General features: G+C 38.9%; 1 protein-coding gene across 3 annotated transcripts in view; it reads left to right on the top strand.

The window, feature by feature from the left end:
* The first annotated feature begins 24,480 nt into the window (after positions 1-24,480).
* Positions 24,481-25,854, top strand: part of SMC2 (structural maintenance of chromosomes 2) — a 60,987-nt gene continuing 59,613 nt past the window's right edge. Inside the window, exons 1-2 of one of the 3 annotated variants that reach the window (XM_032307573.1) lie at positions 24,481-24,586; positions 25,585-25,810. In XM_032307573.1, coding sequence (XP_032163464.1) covers positions 25,643-25,810 — 168 coding nt within the window. In that variant the 5' untranslated portion in view covers positions 24,481-24,586; positions 25,585-25,642. The other 2 variants (XM_032307571.1, XM_032307570.1) reach the window with 2 other exon arrangements.

The following is a 25,854-nucleotide window of genomic DNA, read 5'->3' as shown; positions in this document are numbered from 1 at the left end:
CTAAGATTTAGAAGGCAAGGATGTCCTCCCTTACTACCCCTAATCAACATGGAATTATAAGTACTAATAAGTACAAAAGAGAGAGAAGTAATTGACTGGTAGACTGGATAGAAAAAGTGTATTCATAGAAGGCATATTTGTTTATTTAGAAAATTCCAAAGAATCTACAAGAGTATCTCCAATAACTGACTGAACTTACCAAGGTCATAGGATACTAAGTCTATATGTAGAAGTCAATTGTATTTCAAAATACCAGCAATGATGGGGCAGGTAAAGGATAGACATTCCCATTCTAGAAGAAAAAAGGGGGAGAAAGAAAGGAGTGACAGATTTCAAGTTAGTCCCAAACACAGCAAGGCAAACTCCATTCAACCGTAAGGCTCAAAAACAGCTGTCTTTGGTTTGAAGATCTGCACTCCAGACTCACTGGGGTGGCAGCAAGAATTTGGTTGGAAGTTATCTGGCCTGGTAAGGTGGCCACTCAGATGATCTCTGAATATTCCTTCTTCTCTTTTCTTGAAGGACAGCACAAGTTCACAGCCAAACAGCTTTATAGTCCAGACCTGTAGGGCCTAAGAAGTCCAGCAACTTTCTTTCATTTCATCCCACTTTCTCTGTCCTCTTAAATTCAAGCCTGTAGTGTCTTCTGGTGCCATTGCATCCTATTCTTGACTTCTGTGGAGATGACTGATAAGATCTGTGGCTCATGCCCAAACTTAATCTCCTTACAAAAAAGAAAAACCTTTGGTGTTCTCATTTTTTGTGAAAGGGACAGGCTGAGAATTTTCCAAAGCTCCAAGTTCTGATTTCTTTTTGCTAAATAATTCCATCATCAGTTTATCTCTAGCCTGTCAAATTTTAATGTAAGTAATCAGGAGGAGCCAAGCTGCTCCTTCAATATTTTGCTTAGAGATCTCAGCTAATGGGGCTCCTAGGTGATTCAGTGGGTTAAAGCCTCTGCCTTCAGCTCAGGTCATGATCTCAGGGTCCTGGGATCGAGCCCCGCATCAGACTCTCTGCTCAGTGGGGAGCCTGCTTTCTCCCTTCTCTCTCTGCCTGCCTCTCTGCCTACTTGTGATCTGTCAAATAAATAAATAAAATCTTAAAAAAAAAGAAATCTCAGCTAAAAATCCATTCTTTTTTTATGTTTTTAAATGTGTCTTCTTTTTTTTAATTTATTAAATTTTTAAAATTTTTAATAAACATATAATGTATTTTTATCCATTTGTGAATCGCCAGGTTTACACATTTCACAGCACTCACCATAGCACATACCTTGCCCAATGTCCATGACCCCAACCCCACCTCCTGACCCCCCCAGCAACCCTCAGTTTGTTTTGTGACATTAAGAGTCACTCATGGTTTGTCTCCCTCCCGATCCCATCTTGTTTCATTTATTCTATTCCTACCCCCAACCCCCCCATGTTGCATCTCCACTTCCTCATATCAGGGAGATCATATGATAGTTGTCTTTCTCCGACTGACTTATAAAAATCCATTCTTATGTCTTGCAGGTTCTATCTTCCAGAAAACACTAGGACACAAACACAATTCAACCAAGTTTTTGCCCCTTTATAATGGAGATTGCCTTTTCTCCATTACTGGACAATGTTCCTTATCTCTGAGACCTCATCAGAATGGCCTTTACCATCTGTATTTCTACCAGCATTCTGTACATGATTATTAATGTATTTTTTAAGATGGAAGTTTTCTCTACAGCTGTCCTCTTTCCATTCTGTGTCCTCAACAAAGTTGCCTTTAAAAATCCTTTTACAGCAATATTGGATTTTGCTAGCATTTACCTCAAAACTCTACTAGCCACTGCCCGTTATCCACCTCCAAAGCCACTTGCATATTTTTAGGTATTAGTTTCAATGGAACCCCCCTTTTCAGTACCAATTTCCATCTTGGTTTTAGCTCCCAACATGGGGTATTTACTCCTATGACCTGATGCACACCTAATTACTTCCTAAAGGACCCACCTCTAAATTCCATCATACTGGTGATTAGGAAGTCAACATGAATTTTGAGAGCACAAAAATATTCAGTCCATAACACTGCCATAGTACTCTACCATAAAATGTATCAAACTGTACTATTATTGCCTATTCACTTCTCTGCCTTTCCTATTGGACTGTGGAATTAGATCTTTGCCATTTTTATGGTTGTATTCCATGCATCTAACACAGTGACTGTAGGTCCCAAATAAATATTGATTGTGGAATTATTGTGTAAAAAAAAGATAATTTTTTTTCTTTTTGTAATAGAATGTTTTCAATATTTATTAATACCTCTCCAAGGGGTAGCATAGAAAATTTTATTATTTTATATTTTTCTAGTGAATTCACAGTTCTTTTCATTAATTTATAGTTTGTTATAACTTATCCTAAGAGGCAGAGGAAAGAGAAATTACTATCAGCTTATAAATAAGATCACTGAAGCTCAAAGAGGTAATATCTCTTTCAGAAGTTAGTGCTAGCTTTCAGATCGAAATCTCCTAAAAACCAGCATTCAGCACACAAAAATGATTCTTTCAAATGTTCAATATTATGATGGTCTTTCTGTGATGTGGATAGAAAAAGAAGTTCTGTCTTTCTTATAAAGAACTGTATAACAATGTGGAATGTGAATGATGTAATTAGCTAAAACTCATACAGCTATTATTACTGAGGGGAAAAAAAAGTGTTCTCATTTTTCCAAAACATAACCCACAGACATTAAAAATACCATTTTCAAAAATTCATTTTTTTCTTCTCCCCAGTCCAAGATGTAGTGAAATATTGAGGAACTGGTGAGTAATTGTTTGATCATTTATTCTAAACTCTATACAGTGGAGTCTGCATAAATTCCAGGCTAGTATTTTTATAGTATTTATTTCAGGTTGATGTCAATTTATAGCTACAAGAACGTTTAATTGAATCTGTTGAAGAAAGGACTCGAAACATTTCTGGAAATAGGAAATTACACCAATATTAGTAAACTAAAGAATCAACCTGCAAGTGACTTCAAGATCCGACATACAAATAATTAGTTCCATATTATTAATTTCTAATTCTGTCTTCTGTTTGTAGCACTAGAAACATTAGACCAATAATGAAAGAAAGAAATAAAAAGAAAAATCTCTTACAATCCCACCTCACTAGCAAATCCTTTGTTTTCACATTTTGTGTTCTCTTGATCAGTGGAAAACAATTTTATGTGTTTGGAAATAGAGTGTACACTTTTTTTTTCACTTGACACTATGTCATAAACATTTTTATATGTTGCTGTTCTTCACAATAATACTATTTAATGCTGGTTTCTAGCTTACAAATTGATATTTTATCATTTACTGAACCATTTCTCAGTTTTTAGACATTAAACTGCTTTCAAGTTCTCACTGTTATAAATAAGTTAGCAATGAGTACTTTTGTATATGATTTTTACCTTTTCCTTAAAATAATACAGAATATCAACAATAGCAACAGCAGGTCAAAAAACTTGGCAATTTTCAAAGTTTTTGCTACTTTGTTTTCAAAAGATGACTACAATTTATACTCTCAGAAGTGTGGACTAGTGCCCTAGTTTTAACACAAACTCACTTTCACATATTTTTTAATAGTTAGAAAAAGATACAGTATTGGATTTTACGTCTTTAATAGTCACACTACTTTCATTTCATATGGACTGTTGGTGTGTGGATTCATTATCCCCTTCTAGATTGCTGCTCCCTAATAGAACTCTTAAAACAATGGCAAGTTTATAAGAACAGTTGATAAACCCCTGAGGGGAAAATGATCCCACCCCTAATTAACCCCTTTCCAATTTGCTGGTTCATTCTTCAACTGTGTTTGAGAGATATTCATTTTACACTTTATCCTTACCACAAAATCACAAACTCAATATTTTCTGGTGCTGGAACATGATATATTTCATTCTACATTTCAGCTTGTGGAGGGAGTAGGGAGTAAGATGAGTTTTTGCAGTTTCCATAATTGCAGAATAGCATAACTATTTCTATTTGACATACAATCTAAGAAATCATGGAAGTAGAATATGAAGAATCATTGCACTGAAGAATACCACTGAATTCGTTCATGGTTGTATCCATCTTCAAGGTCACTAGTGAAACTTTGATTCTAAGGGGATTTTTAAAAGTATATTAGATGTTGATTTTGTAAAAATAGCTACTATTTACCAAGTGCCCTATGTGATGGACATTTCTATATAACTTATATCTAATTTTCCAAGCAACCCTATGAAATAGGTATTCATTGTCACCATTCTGCAGATTAGGAAACTAGGACTTGGAGATGTTAAGGAACTTGGCCATGTCCAGGCAGTAAATGCCCAAGTTGAATTTCATATCCAGTGTTGTCTCTAACATCTCTGACCTTTTAGTTATATCGAGTCGTTTAAAAAGGTAAATATATTTTCTTCTTGAAACACCAACTTTTTATTATAAATTACACTTTGACATTTGTATATTTTAATTCAAAACATGATGAAATTATAATCCAAGTAATCAAAACACTCAACCAATTACTACTTCTGCTTATGAACTAATAACAGTTTCTTCCCATATAAATTTTCATCTGAATTAAAAAAAAAAACTAGTATAAATAAAAACCACCCTTGGGGCCTTATCTCCTAGTGCTCTTTTCTGCCAACCATACTTTGTGGGTAGCAGCCTCACTGACCATTCTTTGAACATGATTTTCACCTTCTTGCCCTTGTACCTTAGCTCGTTTTTCAACTACAAGCCTCCGCTCTAGCTATTAAGGGCACAATCCAAAGAAAATCTTCCCTATAATAGCTTTCTTAATCATGTCAATCAAAGTTACACCTATGTCTTTGGAATAGCTTTACTTCTTTGATCTATACACTTCTACATTATTTATATCCCATGCAAGTAAGGAAAGAACATGAACTTTGAAATTATACAGGTGTGATTCAATAGTCGCCTCTAATCTAAATTATGTCACTTTTTTGAGATCAGTGTATCACTTAACTATTGCTTTGTAACAAATCAATTCAAAATCCAGTGGCATTAGATAAGCATTATTTAAATAATAAGCATTTCTAGGATACCTGGGTGGCTCAACCCATTAAGCATCTGTCTTGGAGTCAGGTCATAACCTCAGGGTTCTGGAATCAAGCCCAGCATTGGACTCCATGCTCCGTAGGGAGTCTGCTTCTCCTTCTTTCTCACTTTCCCCCACCCCCTGCCCCATGCTCTCTTTCTCTCTCTCCCAAATAAATGGATAAAATCTTTAGGGAAAAAAATAAGCATTTCTGAAATTTTTAAGAAAATGAGAACTTTTAAGATTTATTCTTAGCAACTTTCAAATATACAATACAATATTATAAATTATAGTCTTGCTATTGACTTAGAATCCTATTTCTCTTAAGTCTAGGAGTAAGCTAGGTAGGTGGCTCTTCTAGGTTTAGTTGGACTTCCTTACACATCTGCAATGAGACTTGTATCAAGGGTGCAGCTTTACTGATCTTGGCTGGGTTCCTTCCCGTGTTTGGTAGTTGAATGGCATAAGATGATGTAGGATAGCCTCAGTTAGTACAGTCGGCTCTTAGGATGACTGGTTCTTTCCACATAATTTCTCATCCTTCAGTAAGCTAGCCTAAGCTAGAAAATCTCACATGGTACTGAGAATGCCAAGTAGAATATTTCTTAGAGCCTGAGCTCAGAAATGACAGTCAATTCTGCTGCATTCTGTTGACCAAAAATTAACCAAAAGGGAAGTTCAGATTCAAGTCATAGGAAATAGATTCTACTTGATGGGAGGAGCTGCCAAAATCAGCATAATGGGAATATCTACATTTCAGAGCTACTGCAAAATAAGATATGATTAAGAATTACTTGACAGGGACACCTGGGTGGCTCAGGGGGTTAAGCCTTTGGCTCAGGTCATGATCTCAGGGTCCTGGAATCGAGCCCCACGTCAGGCTCCCTGCTCAGCCGGGAGCCTGTTTCCCCCCTTTCTCTCTACCTGCCTCTCTGCCTACTTGTGATCTCTGTCTGTCAAATAAATAAAATCTTAAAAAAAAAAAAAGAAGTACTTGACAAATGCTTTGAATATATAAATTCAATACATGCTAAATTATGTGTTCCTTATACATCTTGGTCCCCCATATCCTGCACATGGTAAGTCTACAAGAAGTACCAAATGAGTGGGTTATAGAAATATAATTTAGAAGACTTTCTGAAAAGTTTTAAAAAATATTTTAATAAAAATATGCAATTAAATAGACACATTATTGCCTCAAAATTATATTTAGTTCCAGTTATGTAAAATATGCAGCAAAATTAAAACTGATGCTAAAAGCCATGACAATTTAAACCATTTTTCTTCAAACTCTGTTTTCCTAATTTATATTTTTATGTCATATAAAAAGTGGGAATTTTAAAAGGAGGTATTTGATCATTTTCAATATATAATTTGTGCAGGACCATTATTTTTGGCAATAGATTTTCTTTTATGGAAGAAAAATAGAGTATATAAATTCTGCATCGCATGCTGGGAGAAAATCAGTATGGCTACACACTTCTCATGCTTCAAGGATTTTTACTATAATAGAAATCTACAGGAACATAACACCTTCGAACTTCACTGCCTCAATGTGTCTTAGACAGACATGGTGAGAATGCATTCCTGTGAGTTTTACTTGCTGAAATAAAGCACACATAGGGTTTAGTAGCCAAACAAATGTGCTGACTTTACTTACGATTTTAGAAGCTACCTTTTCTTGCCAAAGAGCCTGGAAACAATAATCTGAAAAAAACCAATATGTCAATTTTAGAAATGGATAAATTACAGAAAATTGAAATACCTGTGCTTATGTATGTGGTAAAACTCAGAGTCGGAATATGAGTCATACGAATGGATAGAATTTCTCTCATTCAATAAGAGGATAAAATCCTCTACGATAATGAAACCCATAATTTCTCTAATTTATCTCCTTTTATAGGTTCATATGTTTTTACAGAATCCAGGGGTGATAATTCAATATTTCTAACATTTGGTTGTCTTATCTTTTATACATGTCAAAGACAATTTTTATACCCATTAAAAAATACACAAACTTGAATATGCTGTATATAATGTTTAAGCTTTTCAAATTAGTGTTTCAAGACTGAGTAGTTCAGAAAACTCAGGCAACAATACTGAATACCATAATAAAAACCATGTACTCAGCATCTAGTTTTATCACACTTTCACATTATTCCATATTTGCTTTTGTTATTGGTGGGTTCTCTCTAAAATCCTTGGTATGTCCATGACCTTTGCTCCTTCTCAGAGGTAGTCTCATTAATTTGAAGTTTATCATTTATACTTAGGTTTTCTATTATTTCTACACTTCTATTTCTCTCTAAATAACTTACATTATAATTTTGCAGAATTTTAAACTTTACCTAAATAGCATGAATAATAGGTATTATTTTGCAAAGTGCTTTGTTGTATTTAACATTATGTTTGTGACTGTCGTCCTTATTACTATATGTGTTGCTCTGGTTTGTTTATTTTGACTGCTTTGTATTTGTGTCATTCCTATTTCATGACTAAATCACACATTTTGTTTTTCTTCTGTTGATGGACGCTTTGTTTCTAATTCTTTCCCCTTTCAACCAATGCTGCCATAAAATCTTAAACATTTCTTTTTTTATACACATGGCAGAACTTCTCCTAGAAAAGAAGCTGCTGAATTGTAGGGAATATATACACCTTCAACATCACTAGATATTACCAGTTAACAATTCATTCACTGTGGGTGAGAGTTCCCTCTATCCACAGTTGTCTGTTTGTTTTTTTAAACACCTAAAGTAAGTTACATGCTTTCTTGTTATCATGTAATGCACTGTGATCCCTTTTTCCTCTTTGACCTCAGGGTGTACTCAACTATGTAACTGTCAGACTCTTTCTTCATCAAGATCATAGATCATCATTACACAGTAGAGAGGAACCCTATCAGTTCCTCCACCATGGTTTGCAGCAAGGAAGAGGTTTCATTCTGTGGGAGGAAGAAATCAGGAATGTTGAGTAGGGGCACCTCTCTCTGCTCCCATATGGAGGGAACCTTTGGTTAAAGCCTGACTATCTCCAAGTGAGTCCTCTGCAAAGAAGCATACAGATCTCATCGAACAAGACTTCTGGTATTATGTAGCCTAGGCATCACTGAACATCCCTATCCTCCTACCTTCATATTCTCCTAGAAAGCCTTATATTGGAAATCTCATTTTGTTTTTTGGAATGAGACACCTTTGGTATGTGTTGTGTTACTGTCCAAGAGTCAGCAAGGTTTGCCTTCTTCCCTCTATCCCCCAGAAAGTGATAAACCCACTTTGCTTACTGCTCTGATTCTGATGTTCCATGTAGCATCAACTGTGCCTGATAGTATACCAAGACATTAACTTCTTCAATTCCTAATTGCCTCATTTATGGCAGGAGAGGCAATTGGGAATCAGAGGGAAAGTATTTTCGCAACACAGCCAGAAAAGTAGCAAACCCTGAAATGTAACTTGGTCTTGCTTCTCAGAAAAGTGCTTTTCTACTGTACATTTCTTCCAAAATGATTCCCCTTGCTTTTGTTTTTCTTCTGAGGTTTTTTTTGTTGTTGTTTGTTTGTTTTTGTATTTTCTAGAGAAAATTGCTTTGTAATGTATTTCTAGAAATAATATCATATAAACATGAACTTTAGTCTGAACATTATATAGGTCCTTTGCATGCAATATTATGTCAACTGTCAAGTCTTACAAGCCACAGAATTTCAGAGCAAGAAGGGATCCTCGGGCGCCTGGGTGGCTCACTGGGTTAAGCCTCTGCCTTTGGCTCAGGTCATGATCTCACGGTCCTGGGATCCACCGCATATGGCTCTCTGCTCAGCAGGGAGCCTGCTCCCCCCACCCCCTCCTGCCTCTCTGCCTACTTGTGATCTCCCTCTGTCAAAAAAAATAAATAAAATTAAAAAAAAAAAGAAAATCAAATGTCTTAAAAAAAAAAAAAAGAAGGGATCCTCAAAAAGTTATCTCAACACTCTCAATTTCCAGATATGACAAAGATGAAAAATTAAATATAAAGAGGGTATTTACCCAGTGTTGTCCTGCTAAGAACAGGCAAAGCCACAGCCATAGTAATTTTTCTTCATTGTAACAATAAAGAATAAAACTAAACTACAAAATCCTATCAAATATAGGTAACAACTATTAAAATATCATTGTTTCTCCAAAGTATCCATTAACAGGAAAATAGATAACTTGGGTATTTATTTAATATTACAATAATTACTGTAATCCACTTGGGTTTAATTTCAGTCTAGGCACTTATTAGATGTGTGACCTTGAACAAATTACTTAATCTCCCCAAGCCTCAGTTTCCCCATCTGTAAATACAGGAAAATAGTTTTGAGGATTAGATGTAATACATGAGAAAACTGAGTATAATATCTGCCAATTTTCAATGCTTGATAAAGCATAACTATTATTCTGAGTGAAAATACAGACTGTGTGCTTCCTTATAATAGGAAAAATATGTTCATATTTCATGTGTATTCTATTTGGCTATATATGCATAGTTTCTACATAGGATACTCTATATTCTTTAAATGTGTGTGTTTCTCTCTCTCTCTTTTTTTTTTTTAAGAGTAGCCTCAACGCCCAGTATGGGGCCCAACATGGGGCTTGAACTCATGACCCTGAGATCAGGGGTCGGAAGTCTACTGGCTGAGCCACCCAGGTGCCCCCTCTCTCCTTTTTTATAAAGGGATCTATCAGATCAATCAGAAATGTGAACTATGTTGACCATGATTATATATTAGGAGTGGCATCCTACTGGGCCACACCCAAAAATTAATTATGTCCTGGAACAGACAAGCAGTTCAGTGGAAGCATTTGCATCATACACCCAACCGTACCTTCCCCTGGAGCAGTTAGATTTATATGTGCATTACAGATCAGAAAAAAAGTGACAATGTCTAAACTATGACCTTAGCTATATATTAAAAAATTGTATATTAATATCAAGAATATGTACCTAATACACAAACATATATTTAAATTAGGAGAAAATATGCCAGGACGTTATCATGTACTTTTCTGAATTCCCAGGATGAATTGTGGTACTTTTATAATAAAAAAGTTCATAAAAGAAAAATGAAGGGATGTCTTCTTTCCTTTGCGAAGACCTGAAACCCAATACCTGAAACCTAATACATTTTTTTAATTGAAGACAAATCTCCAGATGTCCAACTTAGATTGATTTAATACTTTATGTCATGAGTTAGGCTGCTTCTTCATGGTTTTACCTGTGCTGTTTCAGCTGCCTGTATCCTTTTTTCTCCTTTTGCCTCCAACACTCCGTTATCACCCTAAAGAAGAAAACTTAACCACGTCTTTGGATACAACCTGTTTCTCCTCCTGAATTAAGATCTTACAAATAATTGGCCTTGCCTATCTTTGTGACCCACTGTAGCTTGAACATTTATATATTTGTCATGAACCTGAAATAATTTTTTTGTGTCTTTCCAAAGATATGTCTGTACCTTGGGATTACAGACTCTAATGATCTGTGAATATTTGTTAAAGATTAGTAGGAAGGAAAAAGAGGGAGAAGGAAGGAAGGAAAGACGGATTGTGTTAAATTGGAAACAGACTATTGTAATGGACAATAGGACTTCTGCCAAGAGAATTCTCTTTAAGAATGGCAGGAATTAGGGGTGCCTGGGTGGCCACCCAGGTACCCCAAGATCTATAAGGTTCTATGTGTCTGCCTTCAGCTCAGGTCATGGCCCCAGGGTCCTGGGATCGAGTCCCGCATTGGGCCCCCTGCTTGGCGGAAGGCCTGCTTCTCCCTCTCCCACTCCCCCTGCTTGTGTTCCCTCTCTCACTGTGTCTCTCACTGTCAAATGAATAAATAAAATCTAAAAAAAAAAAAGAATGGCAGGAATTAGTCTGAAAAGAAACTGTCCCCTTTCAGTGTTAAGTTTTTATTTGTATCCATCTTAACCCAGCTATGGTTGTGTCCAGGTCCAGGGAGAATAAAAGGGGCTGTGTATCAATTGAAAGGTCTGTTTCACTAGACTCAGGAATGATTTGGGACTCAAATATTCCTGCTGTGGAATACTTCTTTTTACAACTGAACATAACATACTTCACAAATGCAGTGGTATTAGCATAGCGACCACAGTAATGCTGGCTTATGCCATCATAGGCCACTGGACATGGTGCCGTTAAAAGAAAGACAAAACAGTTTCAGAGGCCAGCACCTGGGAAGTCTCCATCATATTAGTGATCCTGGTAGTGACGTCAGCAAATCTTGAGAGTGGCTGGTATTCTGTAAATAGTGGTGGTAGAGATGGCCTGATTCTAAGCTCACTAAAAGCTATCTCTGCTTAGGGCAGATGTATCTTCTTGGGGCAGCATCTCTGTAGAACAGTTGAGGCATATTTATCTAGTGCTTACTCTATGTAAATCATAGTCCCAAGTTGGGTTTTTTTTTTTTTTAAGATTTTATTTATTTATTTGAGAGAGAAAAAATGAGGGGGGGTGGGCCAGAGGAAGAAGCAGACTCCCTGCTGAGCAGGGAGCCCAATGTGGGACTCGATCCTTCCAGGATCATGACTTGAGGTGAAGGCAGTCATTTAACCAACTGAACCACACAGGCACCCTTAGACCCAGATTTTGCAGGTGCTAGACACACACTAGAGAATGGAACAAATGAATATTCTATTTTAATGAAGCTGAAATTTGAGGAGGAGGAAACAGAAAATAAATAGATGAACAAGTAAATAATATAATTTTCGGTATTTATACCTGGAATGCAAAAGAAAGGAATCAAGGATGACTCTAGGTTTTGAAGCATGGTTAAGACATTTACTGAAATTGGGGCACCTGGGTGGCTCAGTGGGTTAAGCAGCTGCCTTCGGCTCAGGTCTTGATCTCGGGGTCCTGGGATTGAGCCCCTCATTGGGCTCTCTGCTCAGCGGGGAGCCTGCTTCCTCCTCTCTCTCTGCCTGCCTCTCTGCCTGCTTGTGATCGCTCTCTATCAAATAAATAAATAAAATCTTAAAAAAAAAAAAAAAGGACATTTACTGAAATATAGAAGCATAGGGGTTTCCGTGGGCAAAATCAGGTGTTTGGTTTTGGACAAGTAAATTTTGAGATTCTGACTTAATAATATTGGAAATGTTGATTAAGCAGTTGGGTAAAGGAGTTTCTGGATCTTGATGGATAGGTTGGATCACAGCAATGACTCTCCAAGGCAGCAACCCAGGCATTAGGGATAGGAGCACTGGTACTGTAGCCTGGAGCAGAAAATCAAGGCTGACAGCCATTGGCCCCCTGGACAGATTTATAGTCCATATATCCCATCTAGAGGCATTCCCATACATATCCAAGGATGGTTACTCTGAAAGGAAAGGAGCTGGAATTGTTGGAGGAGTACGTGGGAGCTTGAAACAAGCAAGATTTTATGTGATCTCATTGATACCCTCAAATTAGTAAAGTATGGCATGTTCCGGTAATAGATGTACATGTGAAGTGCTGTATAATTGCTAAAGTGTCCCAATGTGATTATATACTTTCACTGTATAATTAATTCACAATTAACATTTATTAATGTCTACAGATTAGTAATGTTATATTAGTGGAGACAGTATGGTATAATAGGAGGGTACTGGATTTGGAGCCAAAGTGAGTAATTCTCCTTTAATGAAGAACTTGCTGCCTCTGCTGCTGGGAGTCCTGTTGGCAGATGGTCTTCAGCTGTCACTACCTTCAGGGATTGCTTCAGCCGCAGAGAACCAGGTTTGCTAAGTCCATACCCCTTCCTGGGGTGGCCCACGTCTAAAGTGGAAAGACTGTGGGCAGACCACAGAGAGAGCTAGGCTTTAGAAGCCCAGCAGTTCTACGGGATGTTTGAATCTTCCCCGCCCAGGCATCAGACAATGAATGAAAGCTTTGAGGTGACCTCAGCCCCAGCCATCAGGTAATTGCATGATCCCAAGTGAGGACTGACTAGCTGAGCCCCGTCAGCCCTCAGATGAGCAAAATAAATGAGTGCCATTATTTTACGCCACCATTTTAATGTGGTTTGTTCACAGCTATAAATAACTGCAACTGTAATTAAGTCATTTTATTTCTTTCAGCCTCAACTTCTCTATCTCTGATATGGGAATAATTTTATTAAAAGTTCCCGAACCTATCTCATGAGCATGTTGTGGAAATAACTTTAATAGTATATGTAAACTTGCTTTATAAGCTGTAAGAGGCATTAGAGTTGCAATTTATTATAATTATCACCATAAATCATCATTAACTTGGAAGAGAGTGTACAGAATACCAAAAAAGCATGGCTCCTGATTTCAAGGAGCAATGGTATTAGCTTTCAGTTCACTTCCTAAGCACATGAAGATTTGTGGTGCTATATATGGAAAAATAATTTAAATGTAAATAGAAGGGTCTTAAATGGGAGGGGGAAATGAAAATCAAGAAGTGGGTTTAAAAACAATAGTATAACATTCAGTTTTCCTTATCTAGCTCTTCTAAATAAATCAGAAGAGTATTTTTCTTTTCTTTTTTTTTTTTTTTTTTAGATTTTATGTATTTATTTGTCAGTGAAAGGAAGAGAGCACAAGCAGGGGGAGTGGCAGACAGAGGGAGAGGGAGAAGCAGGCTCTCCGTTTAACAGGGAACCTGATGTGGGACTTTATCCTAGAACCCTGGGATCATGACCTGAGCCCAAGGAAGATGTTTAACTCACGGAGCCACCCAGGCACCTGAGAAGAGTATTTTCAAGCATACTTGTAAAGGGTACAGTTTTGTCCTGTCCAGCCTCAAACATAAAACTTGGCACTTAACAGTTTCTTCCTTTGCACTCACTTAACATTGCCCCATCCTGTCCTTGTTCTCTTCTCCTGTGTATTTCAAATGCCTATGTCTTCAATTAGATACAAATGTATTTAAAGAAACATTCCAGAGATATTTCATAGTTATGCGCCAAGACAAACAATCAGAGCACTTTTTAAATAGAAGGTACCTAACACGTTTATAAAATAAACGTAAAATCTAAACAGCACAGATATGATTTGAAAGATAGTAAAGGATCAATGATTACTTACTATCAATCTTTTAAAAAACTTTATTGCAAATTGAGAATTCAACTACCACTTTAACCAGATTTTTATTTTTTCTTATTTTCTAGATTCCAAGATTTTCCCCCAAGTCTTCATTAATGCAGCCTGCCAATTTTTTTTTTTTAGAATTTTTATTTTATTTTTTTTGACACAGAGATTACAAGTGGGCAGAGAGGCAGGCAGAGATGGTGGGGGTGGGGTGGTGAGGGCGGGAAGCAGGCTCCCCGCTGAGCAGAGAGCCCAATGTGGGGCTCAATCCCAGGACCCCGGGATCATGACCCGAGCCCAAGGCAGAGCCTTTAACCCACTGAGCCACCCAGGTGCCCCTGCAGCCTGCCAATTATTCCAGTCCCTGCTCCTTTCTGGTAAATTGTGAGTATAAGTAATGTTATTTTTGGTAGAGCATGTTAAATTCTAGTTTTAGACCATTCCAGAACTCATGTTCCCTCTAGAAGGGATCTGTAAGTTTTTCTTTCTTTCTTTCTTTCTTTTTTTTTTTTTTAAGATTTCATTATTTTAGACGGCGGTGGCAGGTGGTGGGGAGGTGGAGAGTGAGAAAGGGAGAGGGGCAGAGAGAAAATCTCAAGCAGACTCTGCACTGATAGAGCCTGACACAGGGCTCCGTCTCACAGCCATGAGATCGTGACCTGAGCTGAAACCAAGAGTCGATGCTTAACTGACTAAGCCACCCAGGTGCCCTCTCATCTGTTAGGTTCTAAGGGAGGGACTTGACTACTTCCTTAGACCATCTCCCATAGTGATATAAGCAGCAATATCTCTTCCCCCTTCTGACCTTTAGTGGATATACAGCATGAACAAGAAATAAACCACTGTTCCTTTTAAGCCTTTGATAATGTTTGTGTGGTTTTGGTTTCGTTTTGTTTCCCCACAGCATAACTTCCTGATACAATCTTACTGAGAGAGCCCCCAACACTTAATGACCAGAACTGATTGATGGCCTTGGCAAAGCTTGAGGACAGCCAGATCACAGCTCAAATACAATTTCTCTCCTCTCCAGTTCTTTGTCAGCGGGATATAAATTGGTTTAGTAATTCGGCATTTAATTTTCAATGCCAACTTGTTACCACAGAGACCACAAGCCAGTACTTCTATTCATATATACTATTTAGGCTTTCCCAATTCTGTGTTAAATGTTATTAAAATAGCCTATTGTGTCTCAAATTATATCTGGAGTTTTCTTAGGGGGTTCCCCAGAGAATACAGTGAGACCAGAGACTGCTATGCAGAAAGTCAATCTGAGAAGGCTGTCCAGATCAACAACTCCTCTGACCAAGTGCAGAAAACAGAACTGGCCCCAGGGAGTTGCTGAACTGTGATGCAATCACAGCGCCCTGGATGACAGTACGGGAAAATGTTTGGATGACCCCTTATACCTCTTCTGGTTGAAGCAAAGTGTTATTGTGTCAAAGGGTTTTTGTATCAACCAGCCATTGGATGTGCCGAATCACAGAAGAGAAGGTGTAAGCTCAGCTAGGCAGCTTCCTTCGGGGGAGAGCAGTGCCTGGGAAGGGGCTCGGCTCTGTGCTCTCCGCAGGAACAGCTCCTGGCAGCTGAAGGAACTTCTGCCTCTGTCCTGAAGGGTGTTGTGTGTGAGGCAACACATCATCCACGACAAGAGTAATATAAATTCTAATAAAATCACTGGAGCCTGTACCTGGTTATCACCTATGGAAACTGTCACCTCTTAATTTTTGTTCACAATGATCTGTCTACTTGGACTGTTGTTTCCTGATCTCCAACTATCAAAAGCATATTTACCTTTAAGGATTCACCTCAAAAGCCATCTAGGGAAACCATACCAGGAAATGATGCTGTGTTCAGCCATATTTTTTTCCTCTTTTGGACTCTCTTGGCACTCTACACCAGTCCTGTGTTATGTTTGCTTTGAATGGGGAAAAGGTCCTGAAGGTCAATGACTATGAAGCTGCTCCTTAAAGCTGAGGCATAGAGAAACTAAGACGGATAATGGTGGGGAGGGGGATAACATGAGAAATTGATAGAACATTCTAGTGCCATTTGTTTCTCTGGGGTCACCCTAAGTCTGGGAGTCCCAGAGTATTTGCTGTCCCCTGTCATGATTTGTAAGGTAGGTGTTTCTTTCTTTCACCATTTTCTATGGACTATTTCCCCATTATTCTAAAACTCCAGTAGAAGATTGTTTAAATGTTGCATTCTTGATTTGGCTTTGTTTCAGAGACTTAAAGGGAGAGCAGTTCATCTCCAGGCTTTCTGTCCCCATTCCTTACTCCTGATGCCATCCCACTCATGGCTGAATCCTGAATGGTGGTTTTGGTTAAGTATTGAGGAATTTTGTGGAGGGTGAGGGAAATGTCAGAGAGTAAGAATCTGAGCTTGTCAGGTCTAACTGTTCTTTTCCAAGCACAATGCCTCCCTACAGAGTCAACCTCTGATTATCTGTTTTAATTTTTATTTTGCCAGGAAGTAATTTCTTTATACTTTGAATTAAAATTATTCATATGCATGTTTTATTTCTTCATTAGACCTTAATTACTTGAGATAAAGAGTAAATTTAGGAAAATCACTGGAAGACTTAATTTTCCCATTGGCAAAATGAGCAGCCGTAATTCTTCAAGGGCTCTTCCATCTGCAGAACTTATTTTGTGTGAGTCAGCCTAAAATGATAGGATGTCACAATTCTAGAAAGGTTGAGAATACCTTATCTCCGGTTTCCATGTTAGTTTGCTGGCAGATATGCTGCCTACATCTTTTTGTTACTGTCAAGTGAAATAACTGCTCTGGAACAGAGGTTGAGAATAACACAAAGAAAGTAAAATAAAGAAATTTCACAACAGCCAACATCAGGAACTCGGGGGCAATTTGACTTAAAACAGCTTGAAATTTTTAAAGAAAAACAGAAAATGTAATCTTTTCTCATTTGCTCTCTGTTTCTTCTTTAAACAAGTACACTCTACCTCCCCAAAGATTTTTTCCTAAAAACACATTGCACAGCTTGACCTGTAATTTAAATCACAATTAAGCTTCCAGTTAGAAGTATCTTCATCATAAATCTGCTGTAAATCCCCTAGTGTTCCCTTAAATTCCCTTACCCTCTTAAACAGCATGACCCCAGTTTTATTTTCCCTAGACATAAAATATTGAATTATAGCTTATTTATGAGTTTCGTGAATAAGACTAATCCAATTGCCATTTGCAGAGAAATTCTTACCAGGTTATTATATTATACTCCTAGATCCCATTAACTAATAAAAAATATTCAAAATAAAAAATTACTCCAAATTAGTCTAAGCAGAAATTTTGGCAACACTTCTTTGTATAAGAAGATGCCACTGACCAGCACCATGAAGAACATTTCCTCCTATCGTCCCTGCTCAGCACTTCTACCTATGCTAAATGCAATCTGCTTTTTATAAACATTTACAAATCTACCTTTCCACCCTGTCATTTATTATTAGTGGGATATTACTTCTTCACTAAGAATCCACTCCCTGGATTCTTTTTTTTTTAAGATTTTATTTATTTATTTGACAGATAGAGATCAAAAGTAGGCAGAGAGGCAGGCAGAGAGAGAGAGGAGGAAGCAGGTGCCCCGCTGAGCAGAGAGCCCATCATGGGGCTCGATCCCAGGACCTTGGGATCATGACCTGAGCCAAAGGCAGAGGCTTAACCCACTGAGCCACCCAGGCTCCCCCACTCCCTGGATTCTTGGTTAAAGTTGTTCAGATTTTATGTTTTTGACCTAAACTTGGGTACCCACTCTAAATCCAAACTTGACTGAGAATGTCCAGCATCTGGTGAAATAGGTCACCTGGGGTTTCAATGACTTGAGGGCTTCTGTAGTCACATGGAAAGGAAAATTACTGGATGCATCAAGACTGCTGTCTATTTCTAGGGCAGTATAAGATTAGTGCAAAAAGTTATGCTTTGATTCTATAAAAATAAGATATCCACTAATCTAAGCTCCATAAGGCAGAAATTATTGTTGTATTATTCACTGACATTGTAACTACGTGAGCATTTATTGAATGGATGGACTTTACTCCTAGCTTTCTCTGTGATCAAAGTCTAGTTCTGTGATCCTGCTTTTTCATCTATAAAATGGAGATAATAAAAGAATTCTTGAGGCACCTGGATGGCTCAGTCAGTTAAGCATCAGACTCTTCATCTCAACTCCCATCTTGATCTCAGGGTTGTGAGTTCAAGCCCCACCATGGGCTCCACACTGGGCATGGGTGTACTTAAAAAATAATAGGGGCGCCTGGGTTGCTCAGTGGGTTAAAACTTCTGCCTTTAGCTCAGGTCATGATCTTGGGGTTCTGGGATCGAGGCCCGCATCAGGCTCTCTGCTGGCCAGGGAGCCTGCTTCCTCCTCTCTCTCTGCCCGCCTCTCTGCCTACTTGTGATCTCTGTCTGTCAAGTAAATAAATAAATAAAATCTTAAAAAAAAAAGAAAAAGAAAAAGAAAAAGAAAATAAATAAATAAATAAATAAATAAATAAATAATTGTTGAGTTACATAAAGTAATTTAGAAAAAGTGTTTGGAACTTGACACAGCACAAGTATACAACCATATTTTAAGCACTAAAATTACTTAATAACAATAAGATGACTCAAGGTAAGTCTGAAATAAGATTATTTTAAATCCTTGAAGAGCAGTGATGGGCAAAACTGTTGTTTGAAAGTTGCAAGCCCTGTTTTTTTCCCCTAAAATGTGAAGATTAAAACTTTTGGGGATAAAAAGCCTTTGTTTTTGGAGAATCATCTGAACGGATACTCAGGTTTATACAAATGTATAGAGCAATGGTTCTCTGCTAGAATAAAGATTTTAACATATAGCACCAAGAAAATAAACAGCTTTGCTTACTATTGTAACATATTTTTAATACTGTAGGTAAAATCTGTTTCTCTTAAAAACATTTTCTTTATTATGTATGGATCTAGATTATTCTATGCTGTACATTATCGCTTGTCCTTATAGAAGTAAAAAAGCAATTTCTTCTTTCCAAGCAGTGACCCATAGAAATTGGAAGAGGAGAACCGGAAATGACAGAAAAGACTGAGAGACATGATTTTCATTGCCCATGGACAGGTTTATAAAGAGAATTAGGTCTTGATTACTGAAGCCCCACCTGAGCTCTGCCGTGAACATCCCACAAATTATACATTTTGAAGGGAAAAAAATCCCCCAACTCTTAGAAATGTATTGCTGTTACATTATCCTCGTCTGAAGCTCCTTGGAAAACAAAGGGCAAGAGCCCACCCTTATATGTAGGAGTGAGATTTGGGGAGAATGGAGTAGAGGGAGTGTGGAGACTGAAAGGGAATAGCCAGAGATACCGTATTTCTGATATAGAAACGTGAATATTTTGTAGAACTTTAGAGAGGGCAGAGACTGGTACTAATACGTATTTGTTTAAGTTGTAATTTAAGTCAGAATTCAAATAAGAAATACCTGTGATTCTGGAGGACTGAAGAATGATGTAGAGGACTACAGAGAAAATGTTAATTAAAGAGGCAGAGTTTGTGAAACAAAAATCCAAGAGTGAAGAGTCTGTTTGGATCTAATAAGATCCAAAGTAATAAAAGGGAACCAATTGGAGGAAGGTCAAGCAGATGTGTATGGATTTGAAATAAAAAGTAAGATACCATCATGACAAAGAGAACAATGAAATAACAATTTGAGAACAATGAATTACATTTGAGAAAGAGGAGCCAGTAATCATCTCCATAAAGGAAGGGGTGTGGCAAAATAGAAGGGAGATGAGTAACTTTGGCAGTGATAAAAATGGAAGTGATAAAAGCCAAGGAGAGCTGAAAAACTGAAATTACAAATATGAAACAAGAAGATTTTGGATTTTAGGAGTACTGTGTGAAAATACTTTCTTAAGATCTAGTTGGTACCAGACTTCCTTCTGTTTTTTAGGAAAAGCTACTTTCTTTGTGGAATGTAAGAATCTGGAAGCAATGTTTGGCAGGTGCGAAACAGAGATCCCTGATGTTCTTCAAGAAATAAGTGAGAATGATGAGTGAACTGAAGACAAAGCACCAGCTGAAACCCTGCAAACCCCCCACCCCCACTCCCAGGTGGTATCTATATGACATTCCTTAGGCACTCCTGGCAGCCCCCAAACTAAGCAAAAAACCAAAACCAACAAAAACAAATGGTTAACTAATAGAGATCACAGTCCCACAAGACAAGAGCTTCTATTCGTTTACAAATTAGTGATTTACAAGAAAAAAGAATTCTTATCAATAGCCTAACTTCCAGAAACCCAAGGACTCAATTTCTGGGAGCCCTAACATCACCTACTCATCCACAGTGGTGTGGGAAACAAAGGTAGAAGGGAATGTAAATAAAATAAAATTTCCTTATAACCAGCAGCCCTCGACAAGGACTTGTGATGGGCAGAATATAACATTGGTTCAGGAAACTCCCAGCCGTCTTAATGCTAGAGGGAAAAACCACCTTAACTTGACAATGGCAAGGTCTCAATATCTTGTAGGTCCTCTTGAGCATACAAAAGTTCTTTTGTAAACCTCTCTTCTGCCTTAACCTCCCCCCAACTCCCAAGTATATAATCAGACATTCCTCACAACCCCAGTACAGCAACTCCTTCGGCCCACAGGTCCTGTCCCTGTGCCTTAATAAAACCACCTTTTTGTAGCAAAGAGATCTTAAGAATTCTTTCTTGGTTGCCAGCTCCAAACTTCACCCCACCAACACACCTACATTCAGAAATTACATCAAGAAAATCTCCTCTAATAAGGTTGACTGAACTTCTCTTTATATAGTAATACTGTATAAAATGCAATAATAATTATTATATAAACCATATGCCAAGCTCAATGACAACAACAACAAAGACAGAAAGTTCTCAATGTCAGAAACAAACTGGAAAATTGCAGCCCTCCCCCATTTTACCCTTGGCCATATGGCTCTGGAGCCAGTGGCTGCGGTTCCACGCACAAGTATAAAGACCTGGAGCCTCAGTAGAAGGAACTAAGCCCTTAGGTAAAACCTGGAGCCCTAAATAACTGCCAGTCCCTGGGACTGGAAGAATTCCCCCTACGAGTCTGGGGAAGAAAAGAAGTTTGTTCTTTGCTTGGGGCTTTGGATAGGGGTTAAAAACAAAAGGTACCTGTGAGAAATAAAAACCCCAGGCCTGCAAGGTATAAATTTACAATATCTGCATAATTCAAGAACCACAAACTGAGAAATAATCATTCACAAATGCCCCGGGATATTTAAGAGCCAAAAAACCCTGGCAGAAACAAATACATAACTGTTCTGAAGGGACTCTTTCACAACTCAGGGCATAAGAGACTCCCATAAACAAAACAACCCCATCCCAGAACAGTACCACAGGAGGATATAAATCACTGTGAGTAAAACTCAGCAAATGTTGTAAACAGTAGAGTTAGGAATTCAAAAGCTGGAAGTTCCTGAAAGAGAATATAAAGATATTTGATTAAAAAGGCAAAATAATAGAAGTTATGATGGAAGAATATAGGCAGATTTCACAACCAAACAGAACATGTAGTACTGAAAAGTTTTGTCACTGAAATGAAAATGAATGGGTCTAACCAGATCCCATAGGTGAATGAATAGTCACCTCCTTTTCTATGCCTTAAATTATGCTCAGCTTTATTTCTTGTCGAACAGGTTATACTTGGTGAAGTCAAAGTGTGCTGCTATGCAATACAGTTATACAATAGGAACTTCCCATCATTATCAATTCATTCCTTTGAACCTCAAATTAATCTCTCAACAAAAGGAATCAACCTTTCCTTATGTCTGCAGGGAAGGAAAAGTCCTTTCATTATTTCTTCTGTCCTAAGTTGCAGGGAGAGATGATTCATCTAGGCCCCCAAAAGAGCTACTTTAAAATTTAAAATTAGAAATGTATGCCCAGGGAAAAACCATGCTTCCCAGTGCTCCGGAAAAGTGGACCAAATCTTTTTCCTAGGTCCCCCCTTCTGGTTTTATCAGTGCCTTTGTTGGTGCCGCTGCCTTTTTACATAAGAACTAACCCCCACAAGCCTGCCAATCCTGAACCTTCCAAAAGATTTTGATCCATGGTGATGAAACAAGAACAGTATTTTATTTTTACTACTTTTACCCTATGGTTTATCTTTACTTCCAATCCTTCCCTCTCTAAATTAGGGAGTATGAGTGGCTTTGTGCCTTGATCTTCTCCATTTCCCTGTGATCTTGGGAGGCAGTTGTAAGTCAGGCATTAGTTATTTCCTCAAGTTCATCCATACTAATAGAAATTCCTTACTGTTCCTGGCATGCTGGATGACTAAAACTGATATAGATCTCTCCTTTAATAAGTAATTTTCATTTTACTAAATACTTTCAGTGGAAGTAGATATGTATATTCTTATAACAACTCAGAAGTGCCCATCCAGCAAAAAGTGCATCTGCATCTGTTTTAGTCCATTTCATGTAAATATATAAGCTAATTATTAATCTACTAAATAAGTGGAAAGGCTTATAGCATCTATTTTCACCCCCAAAGAAATATTTATTTCACAACTTGGTAAAACCCACTTTAAGATTTGTTGGCAAATTAAAATATTTACTCACAAAGTGACAAAGGGGACATTGTTGAAAATAAATGTATATTAAAACTGAATAGACGATTTGCAATGACATGGAGCTAGGGAATTATGCTAAGTAAGTCAGAGAAAGATAAATACCACATGCTCTCACTCATATGTGTAATTTAAGAGACAAAACAAGCAAATATAAAGAGACAAACCAAGAAACAAACTCTTAACTAGAGAAAAAAATGGATGTTTACCAGAGGAGAGGTGGGTGGGGAGATGGGCTAAATAGGTGATGGGGATTCAGGAGTGCACTTGTAAGCACTGGGTGTTGTATGGAAGTATTTAATCATTATATTGTACACCTGAAACTAATAAACATACTATGTTAATGATCCTGTAACTGAAATAAAGAATTTAACTGAAGAATTAAATAGAAACAATACATACAACCAATACATGAGTTATAAAATGCAGCAGACGCAGGAAGTAGACAAAGATAAATACTTAACTAAAAGATGTTAGGCCGGTAACCACTGACAGTACAGAAGGGGGTGGGATATGAGAGTAAATAATTCTTTAGTAAACAAATCAAAACCACCCCAAACTTATTTTATGTTATTAAGTAGAGAAAGAATTTAAAAACATAGGCCCATTCTTGGTAATTCTCGGAGGTCTGACCCCTGTCCAATGCTGCAAAGCCACTGGCGGAGGGGGGAGAAAATTTTTAAATAAATGGTTTCAAGTTATATACCGGCTGCAGCATCTTTTTATACATTACCTAGGGATAGCACCACAGCGCACTCTGAAGCGGTTCTTCCTAAATTACTATTACCGGTTTGCTCAACCGTGAGTAAATTGGGTCAGTTTTGCTTGTTAAGAACAATACACAGTGATAAATGCAGAATCTGTTATTAGTGGTCCTGGATTCTGAACATGAAGAGGAAAGGTATACAGCAATTTAAGAGTACGCGCTTTGGAGCTAAACGGCTTGGGAACAAATCCCAGCTTCTCCACTTACTACTCCAATTAAGTTCGCTCATCTATAAAATGAGAACAGGGTCACGGATTTCAGAGTTGCTGCGGATTTTACAGCCCTGGGAACCCAGCCTGGCACACGAAGCTCAATAATTAGCTGTCGGGTTTCCAAAGAAATTCTCTTAAAAGGTTAGTTCTGCCACAGCTTTATCGAAGTGCGGGGAGGGGAACCTCTATTCGTCCACCTCCTGCTGCCGGCCCCACGCCACTCCTCCTCTGGGATCAGCACAGCGGCCGGCGGCGGCCCCGAGAACTAACGTCCCTCCCCATCCGGAAATTTGAGATGAAAAAGCCCGCCAGGGTCCGGAGCCGGGAGGGGCGGGGTCAGAACGCGCCCCACTGTCCTCCCAAGTTCCGCGCCTCTCCAGCCCGGACAAAGCGCAGCCTCCTTTTTTTGATACATGTGAGCCAAATCGGGTAAATTCTGAGGCTTCTGAAGTACAACGAAGACACCGGCAACAACTCCTCCATCTCTCTACCTCCACGACTCTTAAAACTGCAGCAGTCCGGACCAGCGGGCCCCTCAAAGCCCGCGAGACTCTGCACGGGGCGGGGCCTCCGGGAGAGCCCGAGGCCCCAGGGGCCTAGGATGGGGCGGGGCCGGCGAAGCGCGAGGCCCCGAGACCGCGGTCCGTGGCTGCCCAAGGAGTGCCGGACGCGGAGCTCGCCACACGCCACTTGCTCCTTTAGTCCTCAGGCCCCAGCCGTCGCCTTCCTGGAGCTGCCCCTGTCGTGACGCTCTTTCCTATCTCCCTGTCACTTTGATTGTACGATGGGTGGGGAAAATGGAGCCTTTAAGTCAGGCATCTCCTAGGCACCGGCCAATGAAATAGGCTGCGGTGGTGGGGTCCTTTGCTCGCGCCGAAATTCAAAGGTATAAATATTTCCGGCCTGGGTGCCGATCGTGGGGCGAGTGTTGCAGCCGCTGTGCTGGAGTCTTCTTCGTAGCTCCCGAAGCCCGGCAAAGTGGGCCGGCTTTCTGCTCTTGTAACCGGGAGTAGCTCCTAAGGCGCCTCAAGCCCGGACGGCCTGGCGCAGCGGTGAGGCCGGTGCGTGCTCGCGGCAGGTTGGGCCTAGTCTGGCGTTCCTTGGCTAGGGAGGAATGTTTGTGTGTTCCTGGGGAGAGCGGGTTTGGCAAGAAGGGACCTCAAACTAAAATCGCTCCTAATGGTTTTTCTGACAGCATGGCTACTTCCTATCGAGCCTTGGAGAAAGGCAAACAAGTGTTGATAGGAAATCCTGGTAGGGGGAGGGAACAGGCCGAGTGACAACAAGCTGGAGAGTTTATGGGATTCATCTGTTTAGTGAATATTGATGACACTCCCCTTTCCCGGCGCCCTGGAGTCCAGCACTATTCCGGCGTGCGCGGTGCACGCAGGCAAAGATTCTACAGGAACTTGTATTACGACAGTCTGGATAGACGAATAGATAAATACTGTTTAGTGTCATCTTTAAGTACGATGAAGGAAAAAGTGAGGGGGCGGGGACAGGTGCATTTCTAAATTGGGAAGTCAGGAAAGACCCCATTAAGGTGACGTTTCAATAAAGACTTGAGTGTAGTAAGGAGAGCGAGTTAAGTCAGTTTTGGGGAGCAGGACATGAGCAAAAGGGGTGGGTTATGAAATAATCAGTTTCTGTTAGAGTATGATAAAGATGGAAGGTAAGCCTAGAAAAATAAGTCGTTGACTTCCAGGTTGAATTAATGGTTTAATTAATTTCCAATTAAGTTGGAAAAGGTGTCTTTGCATCAGAGGAAGTAGCTGGGCAAGTGGCTGTTTTATTTCTATTAAGTTGTCATTCTTATGTTTTAGTCATTTACCTCTGTTATGATTACAGATTTCTGTCCCACTTGTATATTTCTGTTTTGTACAGAGCTCCTTTGTGGACTGTTTGATTCCTAGCAGTTTACCTGTCCAAGTCCCTAGTGAAAATGCACGTTAAGTCAATCATCCTTGAAGGATTTAAGTCCTATGCTCAGAGGACTGAAGTCAATGGTTTTGACCCCCTCTTCAACGCTATCACTGGTTTAAATGGTAGTGGGAAATCCAACATATTGGACTCCATCTGCTTTTTGCTGGGCATCTCCAACCTGTCTCAGGTAAACTTTCTCATTGATGTAAATTAAAAGTTTGGGACCCTCAA

The sequence above is a fragment of the Mustela erminea genome, chromosome 12 (assembly GCF_009829155.1).
Source record: "Mustela erminea isolate mMusErm1 chromosome 12, mMusErm1.Pri, whole genome shotgun sequence".
Classification (NCBI taxonomy): domain Eukaryota; kingdom Metazoa; phylum Chordata; class Mammalia; order Carnivora; family Mustelidae; genus Mustela; species Mustela erminea.
The sequence above is the reverse complement of the archived record's forward strand: the minus strand, read 5'-3'. Positions and strand labels throughout refer to the sequence as shown.